A 12360-nucleotide genomic window follows, 5' to 3' on the forward strand; every position below is an offset into this window, starting at 1 on the left:
AGGCTTCTCAAATCTCTGCCCTAAGTGACACGCTGGACAGCAATACCATTGACATTGACCCAACTAGCCTGGCCAGGAGATGAAGCCACAGCTTCTCTAAATGCATTTTAGTTGGAGAATTATCGCAAAGTGCTTAGCACTTTGCAGCACATGGCATGGCATGGGATTGTGTGGGAGACACACGGATGGGTGCTGTTTGGAACACAGCTGGAGGCATGAAAGAGCAAGATCATGTTCCGGGAAGCTCATAAGTGAATTCATCCCTGAGACATGAGGGAAATTGCCCTGTTGGCTAGTGAGCCTAGGTGAAGGTGAGGCGTCACAAAAGCCTAGTCTGGTCCGGTTTCCATTTTTCCTTTCCTCTCCTCTCCTCCTCCTCCTCCTCCTCTTCGCTCCAGGTCACCTGCGTGTCCGCTTCTGTTGATGTCCCTTGACTTCTGAGTGTCTTCCAAATGAACCAGACCAGTTAAACCGTGGTCATTTACACAGCCAGTGTTTACTACTTAACACATTGAGGCCTGGCTGTTTGTGCTAGCAGAATGCATTAGCCTGGTTTGACAGTTCCAAGCCAGAACTCAGGGACACAAACACATCCTGCCTCATTTGTAGGCCATTACTAATCCCTAGTCATCGCTGGCATGTCAGCAATCACAACAGGAGACAGGCTTGTGCTCCCTCTCTTGGCAAGTGACAAGGGATTTTCCTGGCTTCAGTTTCAAGGTGCCTTCAAGAACTTAATGGTTCTGAATGCCAGCAATTGGAGGGATAAATCCACCTGCGGCACCTTCTGAGGGAACTTTAAAATGATACCTCGCTATCAGGCAGTAAGAAGAAATGAAAGACTGAACAGTTTGCTGTTCATCTTGATGCACATATTAATGATTCTATTAGCAGCCGTCCAGGTGCTGGCCAGTTCTGAACATACCACTCTTCGTCTTGAATCAGATAACTGGGATGGTACCTAGAACCAGCTTCCCCTGGTTACCTGGCCTGAAGTATTGTGGGGGAAAAATAAGGGTGAAACTGCCTTCTAGGCTTTCTCATCATTGGTTGTACTATTGTCTTGCTAAACAAGGCACAGTAAGAGAGCTGCTGGAGCCTGGTCTTCATGAGCTAGTGCTCCCTGAGTTCAGAGAGCCTATGCTGTGTCCCAGAAGTCAGACACCACAGCTGGATGTTCCACCAAAGAGCATGCTGGGTTAAACAGCCCAATTCCAAAGGACTTGACTAGACGTTCCTGCAGAAATAATGCTCAGAAAGTCAATGAACACAAGGAGAAAAAAAAAAACTATGCCCAGTGCCCTCTAAGCACTCAGGAAATGCAAATGAAAAATATGAGACACCATCCTATACCCATTATGGTGCTACTATCAAAAACCTCAGGGGGAAGAGCAAAACATAAGAAGCTTGAAGAGAAACTGCAAGCTCTCTCTCAGTAGCAGAGGGGTGGGGGGGAGGGAGTGGGAGAGAGAGAGAGACAGAGAGACAGAGACAGAGACACAGACAGAGAGAGACAGAGACACAGAGACACAGAGAGACAGAGACACAGAGACAGAGACACAGAGACACAGAGAGACAGAGACACAGAGAGACAGAGAGAGACAGAGAGAGAGAAACAAAACCAGACAGAAGGACAGATAGACTGAAGTGGCTCATACTTCATCCCCAATACTTAGGAGGCTGAGGCAGGAGGATTTCAGTGAGTTCCAGGCCAGCTTAGGCTGCCAAGTGAGGCCCTGTTTCAAAAAACCAAGGGGGAAAGAAAGTGAAACGTAAATCACCACATAATAAAGCAATTTCTGTGAGTATACACTAAGCAGAGAGGCCAAAGGATATCGCTACACCAGTGTTGCTGGCAGCATTGTACATAGTAGCTTAAATGCAGAAGCATCCAATGCCCTTTGGCTGGTGACTGCGTGAACCAAATGTGGAATCTTATACGGCAAGATATTATCTGGCCTTACTGACTCTGTCATATACTATGAGGCTGAAGAGCAGAGAGGACAACATGCTAAGTGAAACAAGCCGGTCACAAAAAGGACTATTTGATTCCAAGTTCTAGAGGCAGGAAGTTAAAAGATGGTTTCTAGGGCCTAAAGAGAGTGAAGAATGGAGAATCCTTGTTTAATGGCCTCGTGTGTATGTGTGTGTGTGTGTGTGTGTGTGTGTGTGTGTGTCTGTGTGTCTGTGTCTGTGTCTGTGTCTGTCTGTGTGTGTGTGTGTCTCTGTGTGTGTGTGTGTATGTCTGTATGTGTGTCTGTCTGTGTGTGTGTCTGTGTGTGTGTATGTCTGTCTGTGTGTGTGTGTGTGTGTCTGTCTGTCTGTGTGTGTCTGTGTCTGTGTGTGTGTCTGTCTGTGTGTGTGTGTGTCTCTGTGTGTGTGTGTATGTATGTCTGTATGTGTGTCTGTCTGTGTGTGTGTCTGTGTGTGTGTATGTCTGTCTGTGTGTGTGTGTGTGTCTGTCTGTGTGTGTCTGTGTCTGTGTGTGTGTCTGTCTGTGTGTGTGTGTGTCTCTGTGTGTGTGTGTGTATGTCTGTATGTGTGTCTGTCTGTGTGTGTGTCTGTGTGTGTGTATGTCTCTCTGTGTCTGTGTGTGTGTGTTAGCGGAACCTAGTGATGTATACATATAATTCCAGCACTTGGGTGTGGTATATACATATAATTCCAGCACTTAGGGAGAGCGGGAGCAGGAATTCAAGGTCAGCCTCAGCTAATGACTTTAGTTCCAGCCTGGTCTATATGAGAAACCACTGAAGAATTTCTTTGGGTTGCTGGACTAGGAATGGAATAAATGCTCTTCCCTTTTGGGCCACCATGACTCTTCTTTTAAGAATTCTAAAATATACACTTCTTTCCAAACACAGTTAGTTGGCAATCCATCCTGCTGTGCCACCCGAAAGCAAAAACACTAGACGTGGAGAGTCCTGTGGAGCCTCCAGGGCCTGAAAAACACTGAAACCCCCAACTCCAGGTCCAGCAAACTCCTTGATCAGCTCAGAGCGTCTCCTCCAAGTCCAAGGGTGTTAGAGAACTGATGACAGCCCCACCAGACAACAGGCCTAGCACTCAAGTCATCTCTCCTCGTTGTTTCTCCTGAGGCCTCAATCTCTGATACCCGGAATCCAACCAGGAGATCTACCCTGTTAAAACAGCAAACAAGTGAGACATTTCACCCGTTTTCTCAAATTTGCTCTCTTTTCTTTATGGAGCTGGAGCAATGGCTCAGGGGTTAAGAGCCACATGTAATTCCAGAGAGAAAGAGAGAGAAAGAGAGAGAGAGAGAGGGACAGGGACAGACACAGAGACACAGAGACAGAGACATGCAGGCAAAACACTCATACACATAAAATGACATTGTTAAAAGCAATATTGTACACAGAGAAATCCTGTCTCGAAAACAAAACAAAAAAAGGCAATATCGTAGAGATTTAATTTATTATATGCCCATTTATTATTGCTTCATACCCACAATTTTAAGGTTCTCAATAGTAGGGTACCCTAATTCTTTCCCCCAGTACCTCCTGGGGGCTCCAGGGGGCTCACAAAGTCCCTCGGCTCCCCTGGGGCTGCTATTAATCATTTGTGCAGAAGGGAGAGAGGGTAGATTTAAAGTGACTGTTGATATCTACCAAAGCACAGTTCTCAACAAGGGTCATGGTGTGTGTGTGTGTGTGTGTGTGTGTATGTGTGTGTGTATCTATGTGTGTGTATGTGCATATATATGTGTGTGTGTGTATATGTGTGAGTGTGTGTTTATATGTGTGTATGTATGTGTGTGTGTGTGTGTGTGTGTGTGTGTGTGTGTGTGTGTGTGCTCTCACTAGAGGACAACAAGGCCAGCCCGGGAGATTGTGATATTTCCTGTTCATCATCAACTTGGCTGGATTAAGAAATGCCTAGGAGAGCAGTGAAACACTCTTTGGAGTTTGTCTGAGGAGGAGTTTCCCCAGACAGACCCTGAGGGCTCTGACCTGATGGACAGATGACGTCCTTGATAGAGTCATAGTACAATGGCATCACTGATAGGTGGTGCAAGGATGGAGGTGGGGGTGGGCTGAAGGGAGTGGTAGGTCCCTGAACAACTGGCTCTAGGGTTACAGCTCTCTCTCTGGTCCCTTCCAGTAGTCCCCCCCCTTTTCTGTCTGCTTACCATGTGTGATAAGATGAGGGAAACCTCCCTCCTACCATCAGAATGTGGGGATACCTCTGAAACAGTGAGGCAGAGTGAAGGCTTCCTTAAGTTGACTCATCAAGTCATCTTGGTTATTGTGAGGAGAAGTGACTAACACAGCTGTGTGATGCCATTTGAGCACAATTCTCTCAAAAAAAAAAAAAGTAGACATGTAAGTCAACCTCCAAAAACACTGAAAGAGGAAGCAGAAACTCACATCCCCTGACCTCTGGTCACTCTGGTCAGACATTGCTTGTCCTTTCTCTCTTTACATCCTTGGAGAGGGATGGTCAAGTGAATCTATACGTCTGTTGTAGGAAGGCTGCAAATAAGGGAACAAAGACAGGAGCGGGGTGTGAATGCATGTGTCTCTACTAACGCACAACCATTCTGTGGTACTGGAATGCAAGCCTAGAACCTTGTATGTACTAAGTAAGCTCTCTGCACCCTTCAGAGAGAAGCACAGGGTGCTTCATTTCTCTGTGGTTCAGTCTGTGTAGTTTGATCTGGTTTGAATTTGCTATGTAGCTCTAACTGACCTCAAACTATAGCTCTCCCTGCCTCATCCTGCCTAGTGCTAGGATTCCAGGCATGTGCCACCATGATCTTCTACTGGTGCATATTTTCCCAGTCTGTTTCTGTATACTGATAGTAACTATTCCAAAGGAATTATGAAGTCTTATTCTCATGCTTGAGAGAACTTAATAGTGTATACTGATCGCCAGCTTGACGGGATTTAGAATCACCATGGAAACAAACTTCTGGATCTATCTGTGGAGGAGCTTATCAGCTATGTTAATTATGGAGGAAGACCCATCCCAGATCTTAGGCCTCATCAAAAGGGACAGGTTAACCTAGCCAAGGCCCAGAGGGGCTTGCAGAGGCTGAAGCACCAAGCAAGGGCCATGCACGGACTGGATCTAGGTCCTCTATACAGATGTGACAGATGGGCAGCTCAGACTTCATGTGGGTCCCCTAGTAAGGGGAAGGGGGAGGCTGCCTCTGACGTGGACTCTGCCGCCTGCTTTTTGATCACATCCCCCTCATGGGCTTATCTTGTCAGGCCACAGGGAAGAGGACATGCCCAGTCAGTCCTGATGGGACTTGATATGCTGGGATGAGTTGATTGGGAGAGGGAGTCCTCCTTTTCTGAGAAGAAAACGAGGGAAATAAGGGGAAGAGACAAGGGTGGAGCTAGGAGGAGAGGAGGGAGGGAGCTATGATTGGAATGTAAAATGAATAAATTTAAAACAAAAATGGTTTTAATGGAAAAGGCTAGCTATGCACAGCATCGTGCCACTCTCTGCTTCAGATGCCATATGACCAGCCGACACAGGCTCCAACCACCATAAAGTCACTGCCACAACGTCCTCTCAAAATATATGCCAAAAGCAATCCTTCCTTTTTAAAGTTGCTTTGGTGGCTATCCTGCCCCGACCATGTGTAAAGTAACTAATGCCGAACAAAACTTTAACCACAAGATTTTCTGTCTGGAGAATCCAATCTCCCAAGCTGTTTGTGCACATTAACCAACCGAAGTACCTAAGGCATAATTATTTATCTGTATGCTAAAAATACTGCCAGAAGAGGGCACATAATCACATGTTAGATGGTTGTGAGCCACCATGTGGTTACCGGAAACTGAACTCGGGACCTCTGGAAGAGCAGTCAGTGCTCTTAACCTCGGAGCCCTCTCTCCTGCCTGGGCCTGCTTGCTTTATTTATTTGTTTGTTTGTTTGTTTGTTTAACAAACTCTTTCCTTCCTCTCTTCTTTTAATTTTTATTAGCTCTTGATCATACCTCCTCCTGGCCCACCCCTCCCCTCCCTCCCTCCCCATTTTTTTTTCCTTTTTGCCTTCTGATTAGGTTGCCTGACTCACCAGAGGCTCTACTCTTAAAGAGACTGACTCTCTCCCTGTGGCTGTCAATTACCAGTAGCAACCCAGCTATAGGTTTCACATGGTTCATTCCCCACTCTTTGCCCTCTCCTCACTGAGATTTAATTCTCTCTCTCTCTCTCTCTCTCTCTCTCTGGTTTTTCGAGACAAGGTTTCTCTGTGTAACCTTGGCTGTCCTGGACTCACTTTGTAGACCAGGCTGGCCTCGAACTCACAACACACGCCTGCCTCTACCTCCCAAGTGCTGAGATTACAGACACCCACAGAGAGTTAATTCTTAAAGTAGGTATCTTTAAAGAAAGGAATAAACTGAATAAATGTAGATACCACAAAGTAATGGCTTCTAGGAGCATATGTCATCCGATGTGGGTGTGAGGCTTAAATCAGTAATATATTGTTTACTCAAAACATTTAAGAGCAAATGATTCAAAGGACTGCCAGTGTACATGACCAAATCTCATTTATCTTGAAATTATTTTCTGCCCACACAGTGACCACCAGCAGGTCACAGAATTGTCGTTGGTAGGACTCCCAGGCATATTGGATCGGTTGGGAGTTTTGCAGGTTCAAATGTCAGGAACGTAGCTTGAGCTTCTTCGTGGCTCACACTTGTAACCTCAGCACTTGGGATAAAGGAGCAAGGAGGAGCCAAGGCCTTGCCTAGGAAACTAGGTTCAGGCCAGCCTGGGTTATAGCACTAGATCCTCTCCATTTTTCTTAAATGTATTCGTGTCAGAGAGCAACAGTCTACTTCTGCTGAAAAAGCACAGAGGTGGATTCTGAAGAGCACACAGAATCGCCTGCTGGGAGGCACCTCTGGGCACCCTGGCTTCACCTTACCCAGCTGGCTAGTGTCTCACTGCACCTTTTCCAAGCATCCACTTTAGAGGTCGCTGCCATCTCCAATATGAGCCTGGGGATTCTGCTGCCCTTCATTTTAGGACGCGAAATCTGCTGGGGGTGACCAAAGGGAGCCAGCAGCTTCCCCTCCAGGGCCTCAGTGCGGTTGCTCTCTTGTGCAACCGACACGATACAGACGCATGACATTCTGGACTTGAGAATGCGAGGCATTTCGGGCCAGACCAAGGGTATGTGTGTGGGGAGACAGCTGGGCTTACCAGCTTGCCAGAATCAGGGAGAGGGAGAGAATGAGGGGACCACTTATCTCCCTCCCACTCCCCTTTCCTCATTCCAGGCCCAAACACCAGACCAGTGTGTCTCCCAAGTGAACAAGAAGACAAAAAAAAAATGGGAACATGGGACAATGCCACATGTAAAGGGTTGTTAGGAAACTCAAACACAGTTCGGCACTGATGTACTTAATTTGGTTTATAAAATGCAATTTGCAATTTCTGTGGAATCCTCTGTTAGTGTTAAAAGGGGGGAAAACAAAGGGGCTCAGTTGAATAGAAGTCGGGAAAACAGAGACCCGGACTGGAGTCTGTCGCCATCGGGCTGGAGGCTGCTCCTCGCAGGTCGCAGGTCGCTGGGCCACGCTGTGTTAGTTTCCTCATCTGAAAAAAAAAGGGGGGGGGATGATAACTGCCTAGTCGGCTTTACAGAGGTTGGATAGAAGCATAAGTGTGTTGACTTAAACGTTAATAAAAGGCATATGTGTTCCTGAAATGGTGTGCTCTTACTTTTTTTTTTTAACCTGTCCAAAGCCTTTCTTCTAAGGAGATCTCTACGCAGCATCAAGCCAGGGGGGCTTGGATGATGCTAACTGTTCCTTCTTCCAAGAGGTAGACTTGTGACCAATCAGAGCATACCCACCCCAGCCACGTGACCTGAGATAACCAATCAGGGGCAACATTTCAAATCTGCGCTTTTGGTAGCGCAGGTAGCTTCTCTCCCTGTAAGAGAAGTCCTCTCTCCTTGCCAGAACAGGTTGCGAGCCTGAGGGAGGGATTCTAAAAGTCTCCCTATCCAGAGGAAAGGCTGCCTGAAAACGCCGACCGAGAAAAAAGCAGGGGCAGCAGGAGTCCCAACGGTGCCTTTCGGTCCTGCAGACCCCCTACACCAGCTCTGCTCTGTGACCCGACGCCCTCGTCGTTATAGAAAGGGATTTTGGAAGCCTGTAGCTCCAAGAATCTCGACTGATAACCAATTTCTGAAACAGCCTGAGCCTCTACAAAGATGGGCTGGCCATACCCACGTATAGCACTGCAGGAACTGAGAAAACTAGAGGTTTAGGCCACACCTTTATGTTTATGCACGTGCAAGAAGAGCTCTTAGCCACCTGAGTCATCTCCCCAGGCCAAGCCACGCTCTCACAACAAACGCCCAACAGACTAGAACCAGCCCAGCTAACTACACTTCATAAATGGCCCCCGGGCGACGGTTTATAATATAACAAAGACAAATTACTAAAGAAATATTTTATTTTACTTTCTCAAGTATGAAGTCCAAGGGAATACACATTTGTAGAAATTAAACATAATGCCAAAACGGGGGGAAAACGTTAGAAGTCTCATGGAATCTGCAGAATGTGACTTGGGGTGATTTGGGGCCTTCTCAGTTTGCCAAGACAGGTCTAGCCCACGTAACAATCTCTGTGGTATCTGTCCAGAAGAGAGTTGTCACAGAATCATGAAGCCCAAACAACTGAAACGTGTACAGCCCACAAAGCAAAAACGGACAGCATTACTAGGTGGCACAGACTGGCTGCTGACATCAAAGTAACTAGTGAACCAGAGTAAATAAACCTTTTACGACAGCACCTCAAACACCCCTCGTCGTTACTTGATTTGTTCCTTTATGCATGTATACATCCAGTATTTATTAAGCACCTATTATGTACCAGAAGGCACTGTGTTCAACCCTGGGGAAGGGCACGTGCTCAGCCCTGGAGGGAGGGCTGGGTCATCGGTGGAAGTGCATTCTGGGAAGTATCCACACGGCTCCTGCTCACAGCAAAGAAGGCTATAGATTCAGTCACCGCGGTTTCCACGGGAAAGGTACCAGCGCCTCTGCCTCTTCAGAATGACAAACGGTCACTGTCTTTCTGTTCCAGCGTTACCGTGGGGACGCGTGGCAGTGTGAAAACTTCCAGTGGGCTCAGAAATGGTTGTCAGTTTCCACTACGGCAGGCTCAGGGATGTCACCGCAGAGTTGGCTGCTGAGGCGCATGGGTACCCACTCCCCAGGGCTGTCCATACAGGGCTGCTCTGCCCTTGGCCTGTGCCCTAAGGGCAGCTCCCACTTGCCCAGACTTAGATATGGAACTTGGGGGGGAGGGGTGAGATGGTCTTGTCAGCACCTCCAAGGCCACTTCTTCCTTTACAACAGCTGGTGTTTCTTTTGCCTTTGGGGAACGGGATGAAAAGGGGGGCTCTCCAGCCTCGCTTAGGCAAGGGCCTGACTCACCTTTCCTGTAGTGCCATACAACAGTGGCCTCAGGGCTTTGGAAGGAGCAAATGGACAGCAGCCTGCATCTGGAAGTTTCTATCGGCTCTCTCCCTTCTCCCTGTCAGGGGTCTGAGTTCTCTGACTGGCTTACCGGGGAAACCACAAAGGGAGTTTCACTTCTGGGTCAAAGGTGGAAGGCAGTTTTATCATTTCTAAGCTGTCCTGCAATTAGTTCCTGATAAAGAGAGGTATGGCTCCCCGGGAGAGGCAAATGAGGAAGCTGGATTTTTCAGACCCAGGTCCTTCCACAGTCACTGGTTAATGTGCATAGTAAATTGTTTTGAGGCCTTAACTATGAAAGCATTTTGTTTAATGCACCAAAATTCAGTGTTGATGTATTAACTAAATCTATACCATTAGGGTATATATAGTCACTATGAACTGAATTGTATACATGTTCTTGTGATGAAAACATATGCTGGTCATTGTATTTTTTAAAAAGAAATTTTAAAAAAGAATATCCCTGATTTGGCTTTTTTTTTTTTAAAAAAAGTACTAAACATTTTTTTCTCTTCATGTATTTTCATAAATCATTCCTATATAAAGTCTAAAGAATCTATATAAAAATAATCCTCCATTTTCTGTTACGCCTCATCTTTTCTGCATATATGAATTTGTTCATATAAAGAGTGCCTTAGTAGGTATAAAAATATTGCTACCGTGCCATCGATGCTATCCACTTGTCTGGGAAAACATACCTTTGTAAATAGAACAACTACTAGGAATTCTTAATGAAATTCAAGTCCCGGATGTGCCACAGATGTGTCCTGATCTGGGTGACATCCAAGCCTGTCAAGTCCTCTGTGCCACTTCCAGAAACTGCGTGGTGTGACATTCACTGGGTGAGACAGGATTCTCGCCCTTTCAAAAGTCATCATTGATTTCTGTGGATATCCTAAGGGTGACGCTCTGCAGAGAAGAGGGGACAGGAACAATTCCAGAATCCACCAGGACATGTCAGAAGTTTTGCCTCCCTAAGAGGTGACCCACCTCCCACCCCAGCCCCCCCCAACCCCCACTCTCCCACCCACCACCCACCATCCATCCCGCTAGTGTGCCTCGCTTGAATCGGGTCCTAAAAGAGCCTCTTGGCTTTGTGCATCACTTTAGCCAGTGACTTGCTTGTCCTAGAAGGTGACAGTCTCCTGGTGGTCAAATACACTAAGGTCTTACCAACCCTTGATCTTGCGAATGTTTTCCTGACAACATATTTTTTTTTTTTACACAGGCATATTTTCTGGGTTTTGGAGCTAGGGAGATCTCCCTGAACACAACCTGGCCTTTGAATGTTTCATTGGTTAAGTGACCTGTTAGACATGTATCTAACGTGTGTCTCCCGCCCCTTTGGAAACAAGCTATTAATGTTGTATAGTACACAGCCCCTGCCCCCGCCCCCCAGCCAAACACATTATAAGGGTAAAAAAAAGAAAATGTTTCCCAAAATGTAAAAGCTTTTCTAAGTTCTTCCTAACCCTAATCATCACAGCTTCATGTTACACTTAAGCTGATTAAATCCTTACCTGGAAATCTTGGATGAACGTTAGGAAATAGAAAATAAAACCAAAGGCCACGGTCCATTCACAGATGGCGCTCACTACATGATACACGTAGTCCTAGCGGCACAATAGAGAAACAGAGTTTAGCCTAAAAGGGCTAGTGTGAAGGAAGTCACCTGAAATACACAATACTCAGAACCAGAGGACAGAGCTGTCCAATGAACGTAAACCGTAACCCTGAGGAAACACCAGATGCAACGAAAGCCTTGCAGCCGGAGGTCACCGAACCCGCGTCCCAATGTCTTCCTCTCCGCATGGAAAGGCTACGTAGGAATGACAATTACAGCTCTCACTCTCTCCTTCACGTATGCCATATGTAGTGTGCAGAGAAAGCTCTAATGTGCTACATGGGAGTTCAGGGCAGTGCCTGACTACTGCTCTACCCAGACAATTGGTTTTAAGAGTTCTCAATTGGTGCTGGGACCGACATAGTAAAGGGAAAGCCAGACTCTTAGATACTCCTATGCTCTTTTTGTTAAGGCCAAGGTCTCTGTAGTCCAGACTGGTTCTAAAGTGCTCCTTCTGCATCGGCCCTTGGGGTCCTGGGATCAGAAGCATGAGCCATCCACCCTGCCTTCCTCCTTTTCACACTTTCAGATAGAAAATGGAAGAAGCTAACAGATTTCCAATCGCCTAAGAAAATGATTAGTTGCGCCCCGCCTAGCCCTCGAGCGCACTTGATTAGTGGTGAAGCACTGCCACCTAGTGGCTGAGGCTTGAAGTACATCTGAGGCGACCTCCCCACCACTCAGACCTTATGAGCCAAAAGCAGCACTTTTCGAAAATCCTAGCTGGAGCATTCTCTTCTTCAGCATCGTCCCTGTAGCTGTCTTAATGGGTGCCAGAATCTTCTGCGCTTTTTGAAAAGCCTTGCCCTGACCACGCCGTCCCCTCTACACATCACTGCATCCACGCCCTTCCTCTCACCTCTTACCTTCAGCTTCTAACTCAACGTTTTACTGAAACTGCTTTTTGAAAAACACGACTTTCTCGCTGCTCAAATTCAGGACCCTCGCTCCTTGGACCACTTAGCTTCATCTGTCATGGCCACCGTTTTTTAAAAAAAAAGGTCCTCCTCTTGGTCTCCGGGACACCGCGTCCTAGTCCATGGTGAGAATTAACTATTGCTTCTGTACGTCCATAACACGCTGTTGGACCTCAGTTCAGAATTATTCCTACTTTCAAAGTACTATATTCGGCAAAAGATGGCCACAGTCTTTTACCCACTGAACTCCAGGCTTCCTTGGAGTACTTGCATTCCCACAGCTGTCCTTCCTCCCAGCCTTCCCCACAGACTCCTGCGGCTGGCTGGGAAGCAGTTCATGA

General features: G+C 46.8%; 1 protein-coding gene across 2 annotated transcripts in view; it reads right to left on the reverse strand.

The window, feature by feature from the left end:
* Positions 1-7381: 7381 nt before the first annotated feature.
* Positions 7382-12360, reverse strand: part of DRAM1 (DNA damage regulated autophagy modulator 1) — a 38644-nt gene continuing 33665 nt past the window's right edge. The window contains exons 6-8 of one of the 2 annotated variants that reach the window (XR_014781768.1): positions 10999-11091; positions 10177-10387; positions 7382-7584 (exon numbers count right to left, since the gene is read on the reverse strand). Coding sequence is in view for 1 of the 2 variants with exons in the window: in XM_084795308.1 (XP_084651434.1) it covers positions 10343-10387; positions 10999-11091 (138 nt within the window). In the remaining variant the exon portion in view is untranslated. Of the gene's footprint in view, positions 7585-8433; positions 10388-10998; positions 11092-12360 lie in introns of those variants that run through there. The other variant, XM_084795308.1, reaches the window with a different exon arrangement.

This window comes from Acomys minous (genome assembly GCF_964271855.1).
Source record: "Acomys minous genome assembly, chromosome: 9".
Classification (NCBI taxonomy): Eukaryota; Metazoa; Chordata; class Mammalia; order Rodentia; family Muridae; genus Acomys; species Acomys minous.